The sequence below is a fragment of the Pristiophorus japonicus genome, chromosome 18, assembly GCF_044704955.1.
Source record: "Pristiophorus japonicus isolate sPriJap1 chromosome 18, sPriJap1.hap1, whole genome shotgun sequence".
NCBI classification, from domain to species: Eukaryota; Metazoa; Chordata; class Chondrichthyes; family Pristiophoridae; genus Pristiophorus; species Pristiophorus japonicus.
Genome location: NC_091994.1, coordinates 88,547,506 through 88,565,253, shown reverse-complemented (window position 1 = coordinate 88,565,253; position 17,748 = coordinate 88,547,506). Strand labels below are relative to the sequence as shown.

General features: G+C 43.8%; 1 protein-coding gene across 4 annotated transcripts in view; it reads left to right on the top strand.

The window, feature by feature from the left end:
* Positions 1-16,992, top strand: part of fam131c (family with sequence similarity 131 member C) — a 57,641-nt gene extending 40,649 nt beyond the window's left edge. For all 4 annotated transcript variants that reach the window (XM_070860941.1, XM_070860943.1, XM_070860940.1 and 1 more), the window contains exons 4-8: positions 2,829-2,867; positions 5,744-5,837; positions 10,849-11,031; positions 12,988-13,098; positions 14,684-16,992. In XM_070860941.1, the coding sequence (XP_070717042.1) occupies positions 2,829-2,867; positions 5,744-5,837; positions 10,849-11,031; positions 12,988-13,098; positions 14,684-15,033 (777 nt within the window). In that variant the 3' untranslated portion in view covers positions 15,034-16,992. The remainder of the gene's footprint in view (positions 1-2,828; positions 2,868-5,743; positions 5,838-10,848; positions 11,032-12,987; positions 13,099-14,683) is intronic.
* The last annotated feature ends 756 nt before the right edge of the window (positions 16,993-17,748 follow it).

The window sequence follows — 17,748 nt, the reverse complement described above, 5'->3', positions numbered from 1 at the left end:
CACACCTGGAGTACTGCATAGTTTTGGTCTCCTTATTTAAGGAGGGGATATACTTGCATTGGAGGTAGTTCAGGGAAGGTTCACGAGGTTGATTCCTGAGATGAAGGTGTTGTCTTATAAAGAAAGGTTGAGCAGGTTGGGCCTATACTCATTGGAGTTTAGAAGAATGAGAGGTGATCTTATTGAAATGTATAAGATTCTGAGGGGGCTTGACAGGGTAGATGCAGAGAGGATGTTTCCCCTCGTGGGGGAATCTAGAACCAGGGGACATAGTTTCAAATAAGGGGTCGCCCATTTAAAATAGAGTTGAGTAGGAATTTCTTCTCTCAGAGGGTCGTGAATCTTTGGAATTCTCTACCCCAAAGAGCTGTGGAGGCTGGGTCATTGAATATATTTAAGGTGGAGATACAGATTTTTGAACGATAGGAGAGTCAAGGATTATGGGGAGCAGGCATGGAGTTGAGGCCAAGATCAGGTTAGCCATGATCTTATTGAATGGTGGAGCAGACTCGTGGGGCCAAATGGCCTACTCCTGCTCCTATTTCTTATGTCCTTATGAAAACTCAACCTAGTTGTCTTACTAGACACTGAACTGATCTTCAAACGCTGCATTTAGTCTGCCAACTTCCACACCTGGAATAAAGCACATTTCCATCCCTACTTCATACCCACTGGAACCCTCATCAATGCCTTAATCGCTGCCAGACTCGACTTTAAAAAACACCCTCTCCACCAGCCACTCCAGCTACATCCTCCATAAACTTCAATTAATCCAGAACTCCGCCGGCATCGTATTCCCCACAACATCCCATTTACCCATCACCCTGTCCTTGCTGGCGTACATTGGCTTCCCAGCTCAAAATCCTGTCCTCACCTAAAAATCTTTCCATGGCCATGCTTCACACCACCTCTACTACCTGCTCCAGTCCTGTATACCTATTCGCACTCTGCGCTCGTCCATCTTTGGCTTACTGCACAGTCTCTCTTACTTCTGCTCCATTGTTGTTGGCAATGCCTTCAGCCATCTTACCCCACATTGGAACTCTCTCTCTGACCCCCACCACCTTGTAACATCTTTCTCCATCTTCGAAAGCTTTCTCAAAACCTATCCCTTGGACAGTGCCTTCAGTCACCTCTCCTGATTTCCCCATCCCAACTGTGAAATGCCTTGCGACATTTTGCTTTGTTAAAAACACAAAAGGTGGAGAAATTCCTCGGAGCTGCTCCGTCAGCGCCACTTTGCAGGAAGTGTGACGGAAAAGCCATGTAGGCAAGTAAACGGTCTCCGCCACACTCCCATTCAAATAACGCTGGCAGAACAGGAGCAAATCTGAGGAATTTCCCAATCCTACGTAAATATAAGTTATGAAATATTTATATTCTGAAAATGTTAGCAATTCAAAGCTTTTTCTGTGATTTCTGTAATTCATCTACAATTGTAAAAAGAGGATTTCATTTTACCATCCAAGAAGGTGAAGTTCAAATGCCAGTCCATGCTGTTTGTCGGTCTTAGCTGGGACAGCAAATTGGGCCTCCTCACCCCTGGACAGCCAGGGCTCTTGCTCCGAATTGCTATCCAGTGGCTCCCGATGAAAATTGTGAGTGTGTGGATATTGGGTAAGAAAGCATCGAGCTCAGCCATGATGGCTAAATACCCTACCAACATCCACCGTCTTGGCTCACACATTAAAATGGCTATTTGGCTGAGATAGAAAGATCATTTCATGCTAGTGAGATTGTGTAACGTACTTGCTTCATGGGTTCTTTACTGAAGAATTCATAGCAACACATTCCTATTAAGAACTAGTTGGTTTATTAGCAAAGGCTTAACAATCACACTACACATTACTAGTTCATCCACCAGGCTCATAACCACCTGCTACATCGTGGATTCCCCGAACCCAACTGGCTGGGGTTTTATTGAGGCTTGTGAACATTAAGTGACTGGCAAAGCCACTCCCACTCAACAGCTCTACAACTATTTTGCTGCAACCAATCAAGTGGCCCCTGATTAAAGGGGGATCACACTCCAAGAACTTTTCAAGTGCCCCCTTGTTTTTTTTTGTTTTGTTTTTGAGGGCACTAAAAAACACAAATTATACAAGTGCTCCCTGGCTAAAAGTGGGGGGAGGGCACTAAATACGACACAATAAACAAATTAAACGTTGGCAGTAACTTAAATCAAATCAAAATTTGGTTGTCGGGGGTGATGATGAACTCCAGTCCCTCCAGCGCCCACCTCTTGCGGAAGGCCGCGTGCGTACCGGTGGACACCGCATGCTCCATCTCCAGGGACACCCTGGCTCGGATGTAAGCGCGGAAGAGAGGCAGGCAGTCGGGCTGAACGATCCCCTCGACCGCCCGCTGCCTGGACTGGCTGATGGCCCCCTTGGCCGTGTCCAGGAGCAGTCCTACGAGGAGGCCCTCGGACCTACCCGCTCCCCTCCGCACAGGGTGCCTAAAGATCAGGAGTGTGGGACTGAAGTGCAACCAGAATTTGAGGAGCAGCCCCTTCAAATAATGGAATAGGGGCTGCAACCTCGCACATTCAATATATACATGGAACACGGACCCCTCTAGACCGCAGAAATTACAGGCTGCCTGGGAGCCTGTGAACCGACTTAAAAACTTATTGCACAGGACTGCTCCGTGCACCACCCTCCAGGCCAAGTCAACAGCTCTGCAGACCTGTGAGCATCCTCACAGGTGTATACATTACAGATTGTACCTGAGCAAGAATCAGCATGGTGAAGAGGAGTGAACATTGGAAAAGGGAATGAAACTATAATTCCACTGTTGATTTCATTTATTTTTTGATTATGTTTCAGCAAGACAGGACGGATTTCTGCTGGGACCCCATAATACAGGTCAGTATTTCTTTCATTGCATGATACTGTGCAACAACCCAGGTCCTAAACATGGTTAAATGCAGGACTGCATTTAGAGAAAAGAATCAAACTGACCAGGACCTTCCTGATCTTAAATGCAGTGCCCAGTATGGTACAGAGCTATACAGTGCAGGAATTTCCTTTCAGTTGTGCTTTTACTTATTCAGGAACGTAGGTGAAGTGCCAAGGCCTAGAGTAGGGGACACCACCAAGGTAGGCAAGAGGAGGGAAACCAAGATACTCCAATGAGCAGTGGTTAGACGGCACCAAGCTTGAGCTTTGCCAGGGTAGCACTCTCGCCTCTGAGTCAGAAGGTTATAGGTTCATGTCTCACTCCACACAATCCAGGCTGACACTCCAGTGCAGTGCTGAGGGAGCGCTGCACTGTCGGAGGTGCCATATTTCGGATGAGATGTTAAACCACGACCCCGTCTGTTCTCTCAAGTGGACGTAAAAGATCCTATGGCACTATTTCGAAGAAGAGCAGGGGAGTTCATCCCGGTGTCCTGGCCAATATTTATCCCGCAATCAACATCACTAAAAAACAGATGATCTGGTCATTATCACATTGCTATTTGTAGAATTTTGCTGTGTGCAAATTTGTTGCCGGTTTCGTGCATTATAACACTGACTACACTTCAAAAGTTTGGTTGTAAAGCACTTTGGGACGTCCTGAGGTTGAGAAAAGCGTTATATAAATTCAAGTCTTTCTTTCTTTAAAAGCCTTTAGGAAAAAGGGAAGACTGATGGTGAGGAGTTGGGAAGTAATAGTAATTACTGTACTAATGTACTGGAATCACAATAGGAGACTGTTTGTTGAGGCTGCAGTGAGAATGGGAAAGCTGATCTCCGTCAGTAAGGAACACTACAATTGGGCTGAACATCTCCGAGCAAAGCAGGGGAAAATCAGGCAGGATTCCTAGGCTGGATTGCTATCCAGTGACCCCTGTTCAAAAGGACATGTGTGAATGTAGTGTGAGAAAAGAACTGGCCTCAGCTGTGCTATCCTCTTCTGTCAAATATTCTGGTCATACAAACCATTTAGGCCTGAGTTTTGAAGAATCAGTGAAGTATAGAAGAGATGCCAGCTCCCTTGGAATCTTAGCCCAGCCTGCGAAGGGAAGGGGAGAAATTTGCAGAAAATAAACCAATCTGAGCTCTTCCAGCCCCCAGCCCTGATATACCCGAAGCCTCCACATTGCCCCTCTGCGATATGTCACAGAGGGATGTCACAGTTCATAAAGGCTGTCTGCATGGGTTCTAAGGGAAGTTACATTAAAAGGCATACTATACCAGCAAACCGATTTCATAATGTAGTCGTGTGATATCGCGAGGGATATAGAATCATAGAAATTTACAGCATGGAAGGAGGCCATTCGGCCCATCGTGTCTGTGCCGGCTAACAAAGAGCTATCTGGCCTAATCCCACTTTCCAGCTCTTGGTCCGTAGCCTTGTAGGTTACGGCACTTGAAATGCACATCCAAATGATTTTTAAATGTGGTGAGGGTTTCTGCCTCTACCATCCTTTCAGGCAGTGAGTTCCAGACCCCCACCACCCTCTGGGTGAAAAAATTTCCCCTCAAATCCCCTCTAAACCTCCTACCAATTACTTTAATAAGAACATAAGAACATAAGAAATAGGAACAGGAGTAGGCCAAAAAGCTCCTCGAGCCTGCTCCACCATTCAATAAGATCATGGCTGATCTGATCACGGACTCAGCTCCACTTCCCCACCCGGTCCCCATAACCCCTTATCCCCTCATCATTTAAGAAACTGTCTATTTCTGTATTAATTTTATTCAATGTTCTAGCTTCCACAGTTCGCTGAAGCAGCGAATTTCACAGATTTACAACCCTCGGGGAGAAGAAATTTCTCCTCATTTCTGTTTTAAATGGGTGACCACTTATTTCAAGATCACACCTTCTAGTTCGAGTCTCCCCCATCAGTGGAAAAATCCTCTCTGCATTCACCTTGTCAAGCCCCTTATATGTTTCGATAAGATCACCTCTCATTCTTCTGAACTCCAATGAGTAGAGGCCCAACCTACTCAACCTTTCCTCATAAGTCAACCCCCTCACCCCCAGAATCAACCTAATGAACCTTCTCTGAACTGTCTCCAAAGCAAGTATATCCTTTTGTAAATATGGAAACCAAAACTGTACGCGGTATTCCAGTTGTGGCCTCACCAAAACCTTGTATAGCTGTAGCAAGACTTCCCTGCTTTTGTACTCCATCCCCTTTGCAATAAAGGCCAAGATTCCATTGGCCTTCCTGATCACTTGCTGTACCTGCATACTATCCTTTTGTGTTTCATGCACAAGTATCCCCAGGTCCCGCTGTACTGCAGCACTTTGCAATCTTTCTCCATTTAAATAATAACTTGCTCTTTGATTTTTTTCTGCCAAAGTGTATGTCCTCACACTTTCCAACATTATATTCCATCTGCCAAATTTCTGCCCACTCACTTAGCCTGCCTATGTCCTTTTGCAGATTTTTTGTGTCCTCCTCACATTGCATTTCCTCCCATCTTTGTATTTTCAGCAAACTTGACTACGTTACACTCAGTCCCTTCTTCCAAGTCGTTTTATAGATTGTAAATAGTTGGGGTCCCAGCACTGATCCCTATGACATCCCACTAGTTATTGGTTGCTAACCAGAGAATTAACCTTTAAATCTATGCATTAGGTATGATACATTAGAGTGTGCGCATATGTTTGGGGTATCACTGTATATAACAGCCCATTAGTAATCAGCCCTAAGTGACATTATTATATAGCTTTATATCTCACTTTTTAACTGAAATATAATTGATTATATTGTATTTTTTTAATTCTTCTTTTCTTTGGAATTTAGAACTGCTTTGGAAGCACAAATGGAATTTTTTCTGGCTCTAAGCAGACTCTGAATGGCTATGACATCAATGCACTCGCAAGTTCGTCACTGGTTGGTAGGTTAATATAAATTGTTCATATGCATCCTGGGGAGAAAAAAATCCTGATCCCCTTCCACTCAGCCTTTACCATGTGCAACATTACTTTGTCTGCAAGGAGTTTACTCTTTACCACAAACTAGGCCCCCAAACTTCTTCAGGGCCTACAGAGCCATCGAACCCATGGTAGGTTGGACGTTCCACCTGCTGACCCCAGGAACTGCTGACCCTGTTGAAATCCATTTCTAACCGGGTTCAATGAACAACAATCAGAAAGATAGAAAATAGGTGCAGTAGTAGACCATTCGGTCCTTCAAGCCTGCACCACCATTCAATATGATCATGCAACTTTAGTACCCCAACCCTGCTTTCTCTCCATACCCCTTGATCCCTTTAGCTGTAAGGGTCACATCTAACTCCCTTTTGAATATATCTAATGAACTGACCTCAACAACTTTCCTACAGAATTCCACAGGTTCACAATTCTCTGAATGAAGAAATTTCTCCTCATCTCGGTCCTAAATGGCTTACCCCTTATCCTTAGACTGTGACTCCTGGTTCTGGACTTCCCCAACATCGGGAACATTCGTCCTGCATCTAACCTGTCCAATCCCGTCAGAATTGTATATGTTTCTATGAGATCCCCTCTCATTCTTCTAAATTCCAATGAATATAAGCCTAGTCGATCCAGTCTTTCTTCATATGTCAGTCCTGCCATTCCGGGAGTCAGTCTGGCAAACCTTCGCTGCACTCCCTCAATAGCAAGAATGTCCTTCCTCAGATTAGGAGACCAAAACTGTACACAATATTCAAGGTATGGCCTCACCAGGGCCCTGTACAACTGCGGTAAGACCTCCCTGCTCCTATACTCAAATCCTCTCACTATGAAGGCCAACATGCCATTTGCCTTCTTCACCGCCTGCTGTACCTGCATGCCAACTTTCAATGACCATGACATCCAGGTCTTGTTGCACCTCCCCTTTTCCTAATCTGTCACCATTCAGGTAATATTCTGCTTTACTGTTTTTGCCACCAAAGTGGATAAGCAAGAAATGGCCAGAAAATGTACCAGCTTTTCTGCAATAAGCCAGTTAGCCGACTGCAATTGATGGGCTGTGATCTACTGCAGTGTGGAAACTAATGGCTAGTGTAATGTATGCACCTGTATGCTCACAGGTTGGTAGAGCTGTTGAGTTGTGAGTGGCTTAGCCAGTCATGTGATGTTCACAAGACTCAATAAAACCCCAGCCAGTTGGGTTCAGGGGGTCCATGATGAGGCAGGTGGTTGTGAGCCTGGTGGATGAACTGGTAATGTGTAGTGTAATTGTTAAACCTTTGCGAATAAACCAATTAGTTCTTAATAGCAATGTGTTGCTATGAATTCTTAAGCAAAGAACGCACAAAGCAAATACATTACAGTCTTCAACAACTTAACTGCCTCTGGTGCCCAGGACCGATAGGCATCCCTTCAGCCCAGCATTGCTCAGGGTGTAAATGTAGAAATAACATATGGCATCATTCCTGTATTTGCATGCACCTGCCTATTAATGGGTGGATGGACCATGCACCCACACATCATTTGCGACAGGGAAAAAAAGAGGCAGAATCTGGATAAATACTTCTCTCCCTTGTCTCCTGCAATGTAAGCCCTGGGCACCAGAGGCAGTTAAGTTGCTGAAGGTACTCTTGCTGAGGTATGACTGCGCTGGGCTCAATGGCCTTCTAATACCTCACCCAAAGTGACCATCCTTCATGTATGAATCTAGACAGCAAATGTGGCAGGTTGTTCAACCAGAGGTGGTGTCACAGCTGAGCATGATCTTGTTCTCACCCAATGTTCACACCCATGCCCTTTCTAGCAGGGCTCAATGAACAAGAACCCTGGTTGATTTTTGTTACCCTCCCTAGCCTCGGGCCAGAGACCAGTTATACACCTCAGCTGCTGTGGTGTATAGCTCCCCTCTAAACCTCCTACCAAATACTTTAAATCTATGCCCCCTAGTTGTTGACCCCTCTGCTAAGGGAAATAGGTCCTTCCTATCCACTCTATCTAGGCCCCTCATCGTTTTATACATCTCAATCAGGTCTCCCCTTAGCCTCCTCTCTTCCAAAGAAAACCACCTAAGCCTATCCAATCTTTCCTTCTAGCTAAAATTCTACAGTCCAGGCAACATCTCATAAATTTCCTCTGTACCCTTTCTAGTGCAATCACATCTTTCCTATAATGTGGTGACCAGAAATGCACGCAGTACTCTAGCTGTGGCCTAACTAGTGTTTTATACAGTTCAAGTATAAGCTCACTGCTCTTGTATTCCATGTCTCAGTTAATAAAGACAAGTATTCCGAATGCCTTCTTAACCACCTTATTTACCTGGCCTAACATCTTCAGGGATCTGTGGACATGCACTCCAAGATCCCTTTGTTCCTCTACATGGCCTATATCTGGGCTGTAATTACAAGACACTATCGCAGGAGAACGGGATTGGGAGGGGAGCGTATATACAGTAAATACATGCTCAGCTAACCAAGGAAGGGTTTCCAATCACCACCATAGACGAATGACAGACAGCAATTATGTGTGTAGTTTACAAGCGACCCGTGAGGTGTGTACATGTTATGAAAAATGTTGAGGTGTTAGGATTATGGGCTAACCCACGGAGCCATTCAGTTCCCTTGGAGCAGCAGTTTCATAGATTTAATGTGTTGAAATTGTGACTCATTGGAGCTTGACAGCATTGAGTAGAGCAGCTAGTGAAAACTGCAAGGCTACAGTAGAATCCATGGGAAGTTAAATTGAAGTGATTTCATTCGCAAAGTGTTCAACTGTGGATCTGATCGATTATATTAAACAGTGTCACTGTATATATTAAGATTGAAACCTTATGTGGATACTTGAAGGAGGAAAAGAAATGCTGTTCCAGTCAGGCTGCAGCTTTGAGTGAGATTAGGAGATGATGTTGGTGAAGTGTGAGGCGTCTACACTGCACCATAATGAGGAGCACTGCAGTCAGGAGTATGACTCCGTTGGGCGGGCCACATCGTCCACATGCCCGACACGAGACTTCCTAAGCAAGTGCTCTATTCGGAACTCCTATACGGCAAGCGAGCCCCAGGTGGGCAGAGGAAACGTTTCAAGGACACCCTCAAAGCTTCCTTGATAAAGTGCAACATCCCCACCGGCACCTGGGAATCCCTGGCCAAAGACCGCCCTAAGTGGAGGAAGAGCATTTGGGAAGGCGCTGAGCACCTTGAGTCTCGTCACCGAGAACATGCAGAAACCAAGTGCAGACAGCGGAAGGAGCGTGCGGTAAACCAGACTCCCCACCCACCCTTTCCTTCAACCACTGTCTGCCCACCTGTGACAGAGACTGTCATTCCCATATTGGACTGTACAGTCACCCGAGAACTCACTTTTAGAGTGGAAGCAAGTCTTCCTCGATTTTGACGGACTGCCTATGATGATGACTTGCAATTCCTTAGGTCTGCCTTTGAATTTCGTGTGCTTCTGTTGAAGGTTCACATACAGTGAAATTGTCTAGAATGAGGAGCACAATATTTTTCTGACTCAAGAATATTCAACTGTGACTCATGTAAAATTAATTGGTAATCAATTTGAAACAGCTGGCAGAATTGGGACACCTTGCAGCTTACCCAAGACATTTTTAAATCTCCGCTGCAGATACGGCCCTTACAGCTATAGGGATCAAGAGGTATGGAGAGAAAGCAAGAAAGGGATGCTGAAGGAATGATCAGCCATGATCATATTGAATGGCGGTGCAGGCTCGAAGGGCCGAATGGCCTACTCCTGCACCTATTTTCTATGTTTCTAGGCAGAGGCGAAAAGTAACCAGCCGGCAATTACGGGCCAAATACAAACTTCTTCCGACCACCTGCAGTTGCAAGAGCCACAGAATTCAGGAATCAGAGTGTACAGCACCAGGAGTGGGAAAGTCTGAATTTTAGGACTGGGTTTAGTGCTTTTTAACTGTGCCTTTTTTGTTTTGTTTTATATGGAACTGTTCAGCAGTTCCCTGATGGTCCAATAAGGAGAAACATGTCCTTAATGGTCCAATGCAAGCTTTTCCTAAATCAGCTATGAATTCAAAATTGAAATTTATAAAAATGCTCCTCCCATCTCTAAATTTTTAATTACCAGTTGAGCCCAGAGCTTCAAGCCTGTGTCCAAACCTCGTTGCATTTAGTCTGCTTGTCGAGTGTCTTCGTGACAATGGAGCCCAAATTCACACAGAGGTCAGTGGAAGCAGCCCGGTGGAAATAATCATCTACGTGCATGTTACTAAGTAGAGCAAAGCTTTGACAAAATTCACCCAGCTGAGAGAAATGGATCCTCCGTAAAATGAATTTTTGAGTTGACACAAGCCCATGTGATCTAAGCTATTTGCATTTGGTGTCGTTTCTGCCCGTGAGCAAAATAACTCCACACAAACCTGATCATGGCACTTCAAGGTTGACAGCAGGTTGTCGGTTCAAGCCCCACTCCTGATTTAAGCACACAATCTAGGTCAACACTTCAGTGCAGTACTGAGGGAGTATGACATTGCCTGGACACAACATTACTGTTGGGAGAATCACATGATAAGGTGCTACATAACTTCAAGTCTTTTTCTTTTTCTGTTGTAAGTTTGACACCTATTCCTATCCCTATGGAATGTGAAAAAGTGTTTCCTGTCCTCTTCTAAGTTCAGCACAAAGAGAGTTAACCCGCTGATGGCTAACATTACTTTTGCCTCAAAAATGGTAATAGAAACAAAAAGGTAAATAGAAATAATTACCTATTATTTTAATTAAAGAGGGAGACATCAAACAAAGGGGACTACAAATGGAGTATAGTGCAAATGGAGGGTTTGTGATTGAGGGGATTGTGGACTGTAACAGGAGTCCTTCCTTGAAATCTCATTTATAATATCCTCCGTTGAAAATGCAGATAGTTACTTTTTCAAGTATATAATGAAACATATGAATTAATTTTACCGTGGTATTAAAGTGTGACTTTGGCTTTCTATTGCAGGTCTGGTTCAGACAGTAAAAGATCACATTACTAAGCCAACAGCTATGGCACGTGGACGAGTGGCTCATATCATTGAATGGAAGGGTTGGGGTTCCCAGCGTAGAGGATGTGATACATGTCCTATTGATGAAGACCATTACTCCAATCTCACTGATGAACTGAAAGAAGCTCGTTTTGCAGCAGGTAAGATGGGCAGGAGTGAAATTGTGCTGGATATCGGGCCCCGCTCAATATACACGGAGATGGAAGTAAAGCAAACAGTTATACTAGTAGTTTCAATCCAAATATCTACTCAATCAATATGGGGAGATAGTCTCTCCACACCCACTGGATTTCCTGCTGGAAGTAACAGGTGATGCTCAATATATTGGCTGGGGCATTGAAATATTTAAATGACAGAAATATGTCATCCGATGTATCTTCCATCATTTGACCTACAGCAACGCTGGATATCAGGAAATCAGCTCATTGGCGGTGACCAGCTTTTGCAGTGGAGGAGAGAAGGACTTAAATTTTGAAAGCCAGGAAATCTGTGCAGAGGGATCAATGGTACATAATTCATTTAAAATAAATAAAAATGCAATTACGTTTTACCAGCATCTCAGAAGCTGTCGGCCTACCACAGCAAACCTACTGGCTGACTCCTTGGAGAAGGCTGGGAGCCCATCAGAAATATTGAAATAATCCTGAGGACAGAAGATCAACTGGGTCAGGGGTGCATCTGTGTGGTGGACAGAAGTCCTGCCACAGCCAAAGAGGCACAGGTTCTGGACTATTGAAATATTTGAAACAAAGTCATGGCAGAGGACTGAAGAGTAGTCCCCTAACTGGAGATAGAAAGAAGCCAGGAAGTAATTAGGGAATACTTAGATTGTACTTCTATTTTACAAAAACAAACTACCGGCTCTCTCTGGCGTTGCTCAAGGGTTTATATAAATTGGGTTTGGGGGTGTAGCTAACAATTTGAAGCATCTAGACAGTAGATGATCCATTGGCTCCCCCTAGTGAAACCTAATGAGTAAGCAGCAACAGTAACAACTTGCACTGTGATATGAGGTGAGATACTGTGTTCCAGTGCCCCGCTGTATGCCAGGGGCACATGTTAAGAAATTGTGGTTCATCAGCCCATGATTTTAATGGATGGAAATTCATGCGTTGGGGGTATGCTATTCCCTGATTTGTTCTCTGCATGCACCAGGTGCACTAAAACAGAACGTCACTCCTATAATATAAAATAAATGTTCAAGGCATTTTGCAGGGTGGAGAAGAATTGGACAGCAAGCAGCAATTGTGAGAAGAGTTACAGAAGGGGTGTCTGAAGAGAGAAGTTTTGAGAGGATTTTTGAAAGTGGAGCGAGAGGTAGCAAATCTAAGGGGTTTACCTAAAGAATACCAGACAGTAATTTCGACCCTTATATAGAAACATAAAAAATAGGTGCAGGAGTAGGCCATTCGGCCCTTTGAGCCTGCACCACTATTCAATATGATCATGGCTGATCATGCATTTCAGTGCCCCATTCCTGCTTTCTCACCATACCCCTTGATCCCTTTAGCCGTGAGGGCCACACCTAACTCCCTTTTGAATATATCTAACGAACTGGCCCCAACAACTTTCTGTGGTAGAGAATTTCACATGCCCACAATTCTCTGCATGTAGAAGTTTCTCCTCATCTCGGTCCTAAATGGCTTACCCCTTATCCTCAGACCCTTAAAGTAGATCAGACTTGGGTCCAAAGTTTATCAGCAGGTGCAGACTTGCATTTTCCAAACAGGAAAGGCTGCACATTTCAAGATTAAAGCTCCAAGATGCTAATACCTGGGTTCTGTCTTCCGTGACTGGTGGGCACCCAGGACATTAATTGTGTAATTGACAACAATGAGATCCTGATTTAGTTTCACATTATGCTTCTTTCAGTTTGATTGGACCTCGGGTTAGATTATTTTATTAGTGGTATCTGATTGAGGGAGCACTGGTGGTAGGTTTCTGTTCAGTGACATTGGGGCTTACCCAGTGCCCCCCCTATTGCTCCAATTAAAATAGGCTTGGTTCCTGTCAATTATTGGGCTGAGTTCTAATACTCTTTTTAATCATGTTCTTTAGCACTCATTGGCTAATTCAGTCTATATTTTTTTAAACAGGTGTTGCTGAACAGTTTGCCATTACTGAAGCAACACTGAGTGCCTGGTCCTCCCTGGACACAGAACAGGTAGTTGGAGGCAGTAGTCCAAGCAACACAGTTAACTACCTCGGTAGGTCAAGGGTTTTCTATTCCTTCCTCTATTTATTATCCATCTATCATGTGTAGCATAAATATTATTATAAGATAGGTTTGGATGAAAGGCTCTTCAGCCCTTTAACCTAATCCCTCCAGAATACCAACTCTTTACTGTTTCTTAAATGACTCGTGTGAACTGGCTTCAACCACGCTTCCTTATAACACATTCCAGTTGTTGATCATTCTCTAAAGAAATACTTCCTAACATCTGTCCTAAATTCTCATTTCACAACCTTGAGCCCAAGTCATCTTATCTTGATGCCCTGGTGTATTTCTCCGAGTTAACTTACTCTATTCCATTAAGTATCTCATATACTTCCAAGATCCTCTCTGTCACCTCAATTTCAAGACTGAACAGCCCCAGTTTATTGTTTCTCATAGTCCATCCTTCTAACACGGAGTACACTCGTGCACAAACAATCTTCCAGGTTACTGACAGAGGCACTGGCTGTATTCATATAATGGGTTCATTAGAAATGACAGCACAGAAGGACATTGAGCCCATCATCCTGTGCTGTTAACTTTTTAAGTGGAGCCTTCTACTAAAATCCTACTTTCTTGATCTATTTCTGTATCCTTTTATAATTTCCTTTTCAAATACTTATCTCATTCCCTCTGAAATGTTATGGGTGTCTGCCCCAGTAGCCACTTGTGGTAAGCTTTCTTAACTTTCCCCTTTATCCTTCTGGTGAATCAATGCCCCTGTTCCCAGGGAAACAAGCTTTTACTACCCTTTTTTTAAAAAAACTCTCATAAGCTTTAAAAACTCAATTAGATCATCTCTTTTCCAGTGAAATTGCCGTTTTGGTAAATGCTCTAGTATAGGCATCCAGGGCCCACGCCTGAAACAGGCATTAGGCTATTTGCATATGCAAATAGGGGGCCTTATGCCCTTTTTGAAACCTGCTTCCTTGAACACAGCTGGCAATTTGCACTGAATTGTTTTTAAAGATCTGGAGACTTTGCACCAACTAATCCTCTTTACAAATACAGTCCCCACCACTTACACTGTTCATGCTCACCCTGGGCAGCCGCTGATATTGGGCAAATGGCACTAGCCATCTGTCGTTACCATAGGAGTCAATGACAAAGGCATCGCTTATAACCTATTCTGTGCACTGACTATTCCGGGCAGTTTTAAGTACTTACCCTGTATTTACTGATTTAAAAGGCTGTGCTGATTTCAGGCAAAGTTGGGTCTTCAAGCTATTTCAATCAGCTGTTTGCACCCAGTTAAAGTGCAGTTCTCTTACTGATGCGATTCAGATGCAACTGCAAGCAAGTAGAAGAAGCAGTTGCTAAGTGAGATTTCCTGTTTTAAAAAAAAATATGTTTGCTACTTATCTTTTTGGTTTGACCATCCAGCAGGCAAGTCACGTTATTAACACACCCGCTATAAGCGGTGGGGACTGAAACAACAAAATATTATTTGGGGATGAAAACTTTGAATATTTCAATGTTTTGCAGGCCAGTACTCAATGAGGTGGATATTTATAATCCTCATTTATAATCCTTTGGAAAGCAACACTAGTTTAATACAAGTTTTCTTTTTTTTTAAGATACAGATGAAATTTATCTTGAAGATCACTCTCTCGGTGGACCACAAGGCTTTTACTCTTTGACTGTCGAACGTCCTTGCACTGTCGTAACTCCTCTCTTGTCATATGTAGCCAGCCCAGCTGGCGAACCGGTGCAGATAGACATGGCTACTCTACGTCCTTTCCACAACGCAACTCTCGCAGGAACCTTACTGACTCATGACCCTCCTAACTACCTGTCTCTTCCAGAAGCCCCCCCTTGTGGAGCGGAATTGCACAGAACACTGCGACAGAGCACTGGCAGTCACCCGCGCCATTCACACTCCAGCAACAGCAGCTCAATCATCGAAGATGACGTATTTTATAATTAAGACTGAACAAGAAATTAAGGTCAGAAGCTGTACTCTTAGACAATGTACTTACGGCTTCCTTTGCTAATCCTGAAACAAAAGCTGAATTGTCAGTGTTTTATTCTATTTTAACTGTGTGTGTGTTCATTGAGAGAAGGCATAACTGAAAAAAATGGGACCCTACAATTGGCCTCATTGTCCCAGAGTTAGGCAGGAGAAAAAAAATCTGCTATGGGTCCTGCTCTTCACTATCCAGTGACCCCCGCTGGATGTTATTGGGCTCAGCTATGATACCCATCACAGCCTACTAACATCCAAGCCTTGAAATTTGATGCGTGTTCTACTGGTCTTCCACCATAACTGCTAGAGGAAATTGGCAGAACTTGCAAAGAAACGGTGTAAATGTCTAGGCTCACACATCATTTCATTTAGAAGAATGAGAGGTGATCTCATTGAAACATACAAGATTCTGAAAGGAATTGACAGGGTAGATGCTGAGAGGTTGTTTCCCCTGGCTGGGGTGTCGAGAACTAGGGGGCACAGTCCCAGGATAAGGGGTAGGCGATGTAAGACAGAGCTGGGGAGGAATTTCTTCACTCAGACGGTTGTGAATCTTTAGAATTCTCTGCCCCAAATGGCTGTGGATGCTGAGTCTCTGAGTATATTCAAGGCTGAGATAGATAGATTTTTGGAGTGATGGGGGATCAAGGGATTTGGAGATCGAGCGGGAAAGTGGCGTTGAGGTCGATAATCAGCCATGATCTTATTCAATGGCGGAGCAGACTCGAGGGGGCATATGACCTACTCCTGCTTCTATTTCTTATGTTCTTGTAAGGAATGATCAGTTGGGCAAGGTACTGGAGGACAAACAGAGCTTATGGAATTGTACACCTCCAACCGTCAGCACCCTGGGAGAGGAGGGCAGAAAAACATCAGATATGTCTTGGCTACAACAGAGATGTTTGGTCAAGTACAACATTGCTCTAATATAGAGCTTCTCCTTTTTAGATGACAAGGATTTGCCTTAAAATAGTCTCTCTTTCTTTTATACTCCTGACACTGTAACTATATCTCTAACCTTGGCACAGCCCTCTCATTAAACATTAAAGCTAAAAGGTTACGCTGATATCATTTATTTCATTCCTTTGATCTTTTACTGAACCCCAGTTTGTCCCCTCAGGTATTAGTCATCCCATACCTCAATGAGCACATTGTTAGTTCTCCCTCAGTCACGCAATGCATAAAACATTGTCATGTGGGAGTTCGCAAGGGTATGTGGTAAATGTCTGACAGGCGGCTGTGATCTACTAGTCTGCCTTTGTTGTGAAATGTACTTGGAATTTATTCACACTTATGCAAAAAAACTAAAAATCATTTAAATGTGCTATTCTATTTATTAGATTATTAATGTCTTCGACATTAAAATTCTGTGAACAGTCTCAGGTGTGAATACTGTAGGGAGGAGATTGGATTGAAAGACTTTTTAAAAAAAAAAGTAAAGTAGCTGAAAAATGTTGATACATGAAACTGCAACATCTAAATATACCTAGGCTGCGGTACATATACACAGTAACCACAGCCAGACACATGATGCAAGCTCTTGTTGTGCAGTAAGGCTAAAGGCCAGCATTTTGTACTGGTAGCAATGATCACTATGTGAAAATCTATGAGCTTCTGTGACATTTGCGATGACTGCATGGAAATAGCATCCTTAAAACTGGTGGGTGCAGCCAGTCTCTGGGAAACACTGCTTGAAGGAAAAGTGACGGACTGATTTTCAGGTTAAAGATGTGTTACATAGGAACATAAGAAATAGGAGCAGGAGTAGGCCATACGGCCCCTCGAGCCTGCTCCCCCATTTAATATGATCTTGGCTGATCCGATCATGGACTCAGGTCCACTTCCCTGTCCGCTCCCCATAACCCCTTATCCCCTTATCCCCTTATCGGCTAAGAAACTGTGTTGTGATCATCCCCTCGGTAACCCCCCCCCCCCCCCCCCACCTTATACTGTATTCATTATAAAGCAGCAAGAATAGAAGCTGGTCCTGTCCTGAATATGTGGTACTGGCATTATAACTTGAGTCTTGCGCTGTACAGTACCATATTTAACAAGCAATGGGTGAAACTTCAGAAATACTAGATTATACTCTAAAGATTATATCCCCTTGTTATGGTCAATACAAAATGTAACTCTGCTAAACAAGGATGGAGGGAGAGAAAACAGGGAACTACTGACCAGTTAGCCTGACATCAGTAGTTGAGAAAAAGCTGGAATCTATTATTGGGGATGTGGTAACAGGTTACTTAGAAAATCATAATACGATTCGACAGAGTTAACATGGATTTATGAAAGGGAAATAGTGTTTCACAAATCTGTTGGAGTTTTTTAAGGTTATAATTAGTAGGGTAGATAAGGGGGAACCAGTGGATGTAGTGTATTTGGATTTTCAGAAAGCATTTGAAAAGGTGCCACACAAGAGGTTATTAAACAAGCTCCGCATGCCCGACACGAGACTCTACTCGGAACTTCAACACGGAAAGCGATCCCCAGGTGGGCAGAGGAAACGTTTCAAGGACACCCTCAAAGCCTCCTTGATAAAGTGCAACATCCCCACCGGCACCTGGGAATCCCTGGCCCAAGACCGCCCTAAGTGGAGGAAAAGCATCCGGGAGGGTGCTGAGCACCTCGAGTCTCGTCGCCGAGAGCATGCCGAAACCAAACACAGACAGCGGA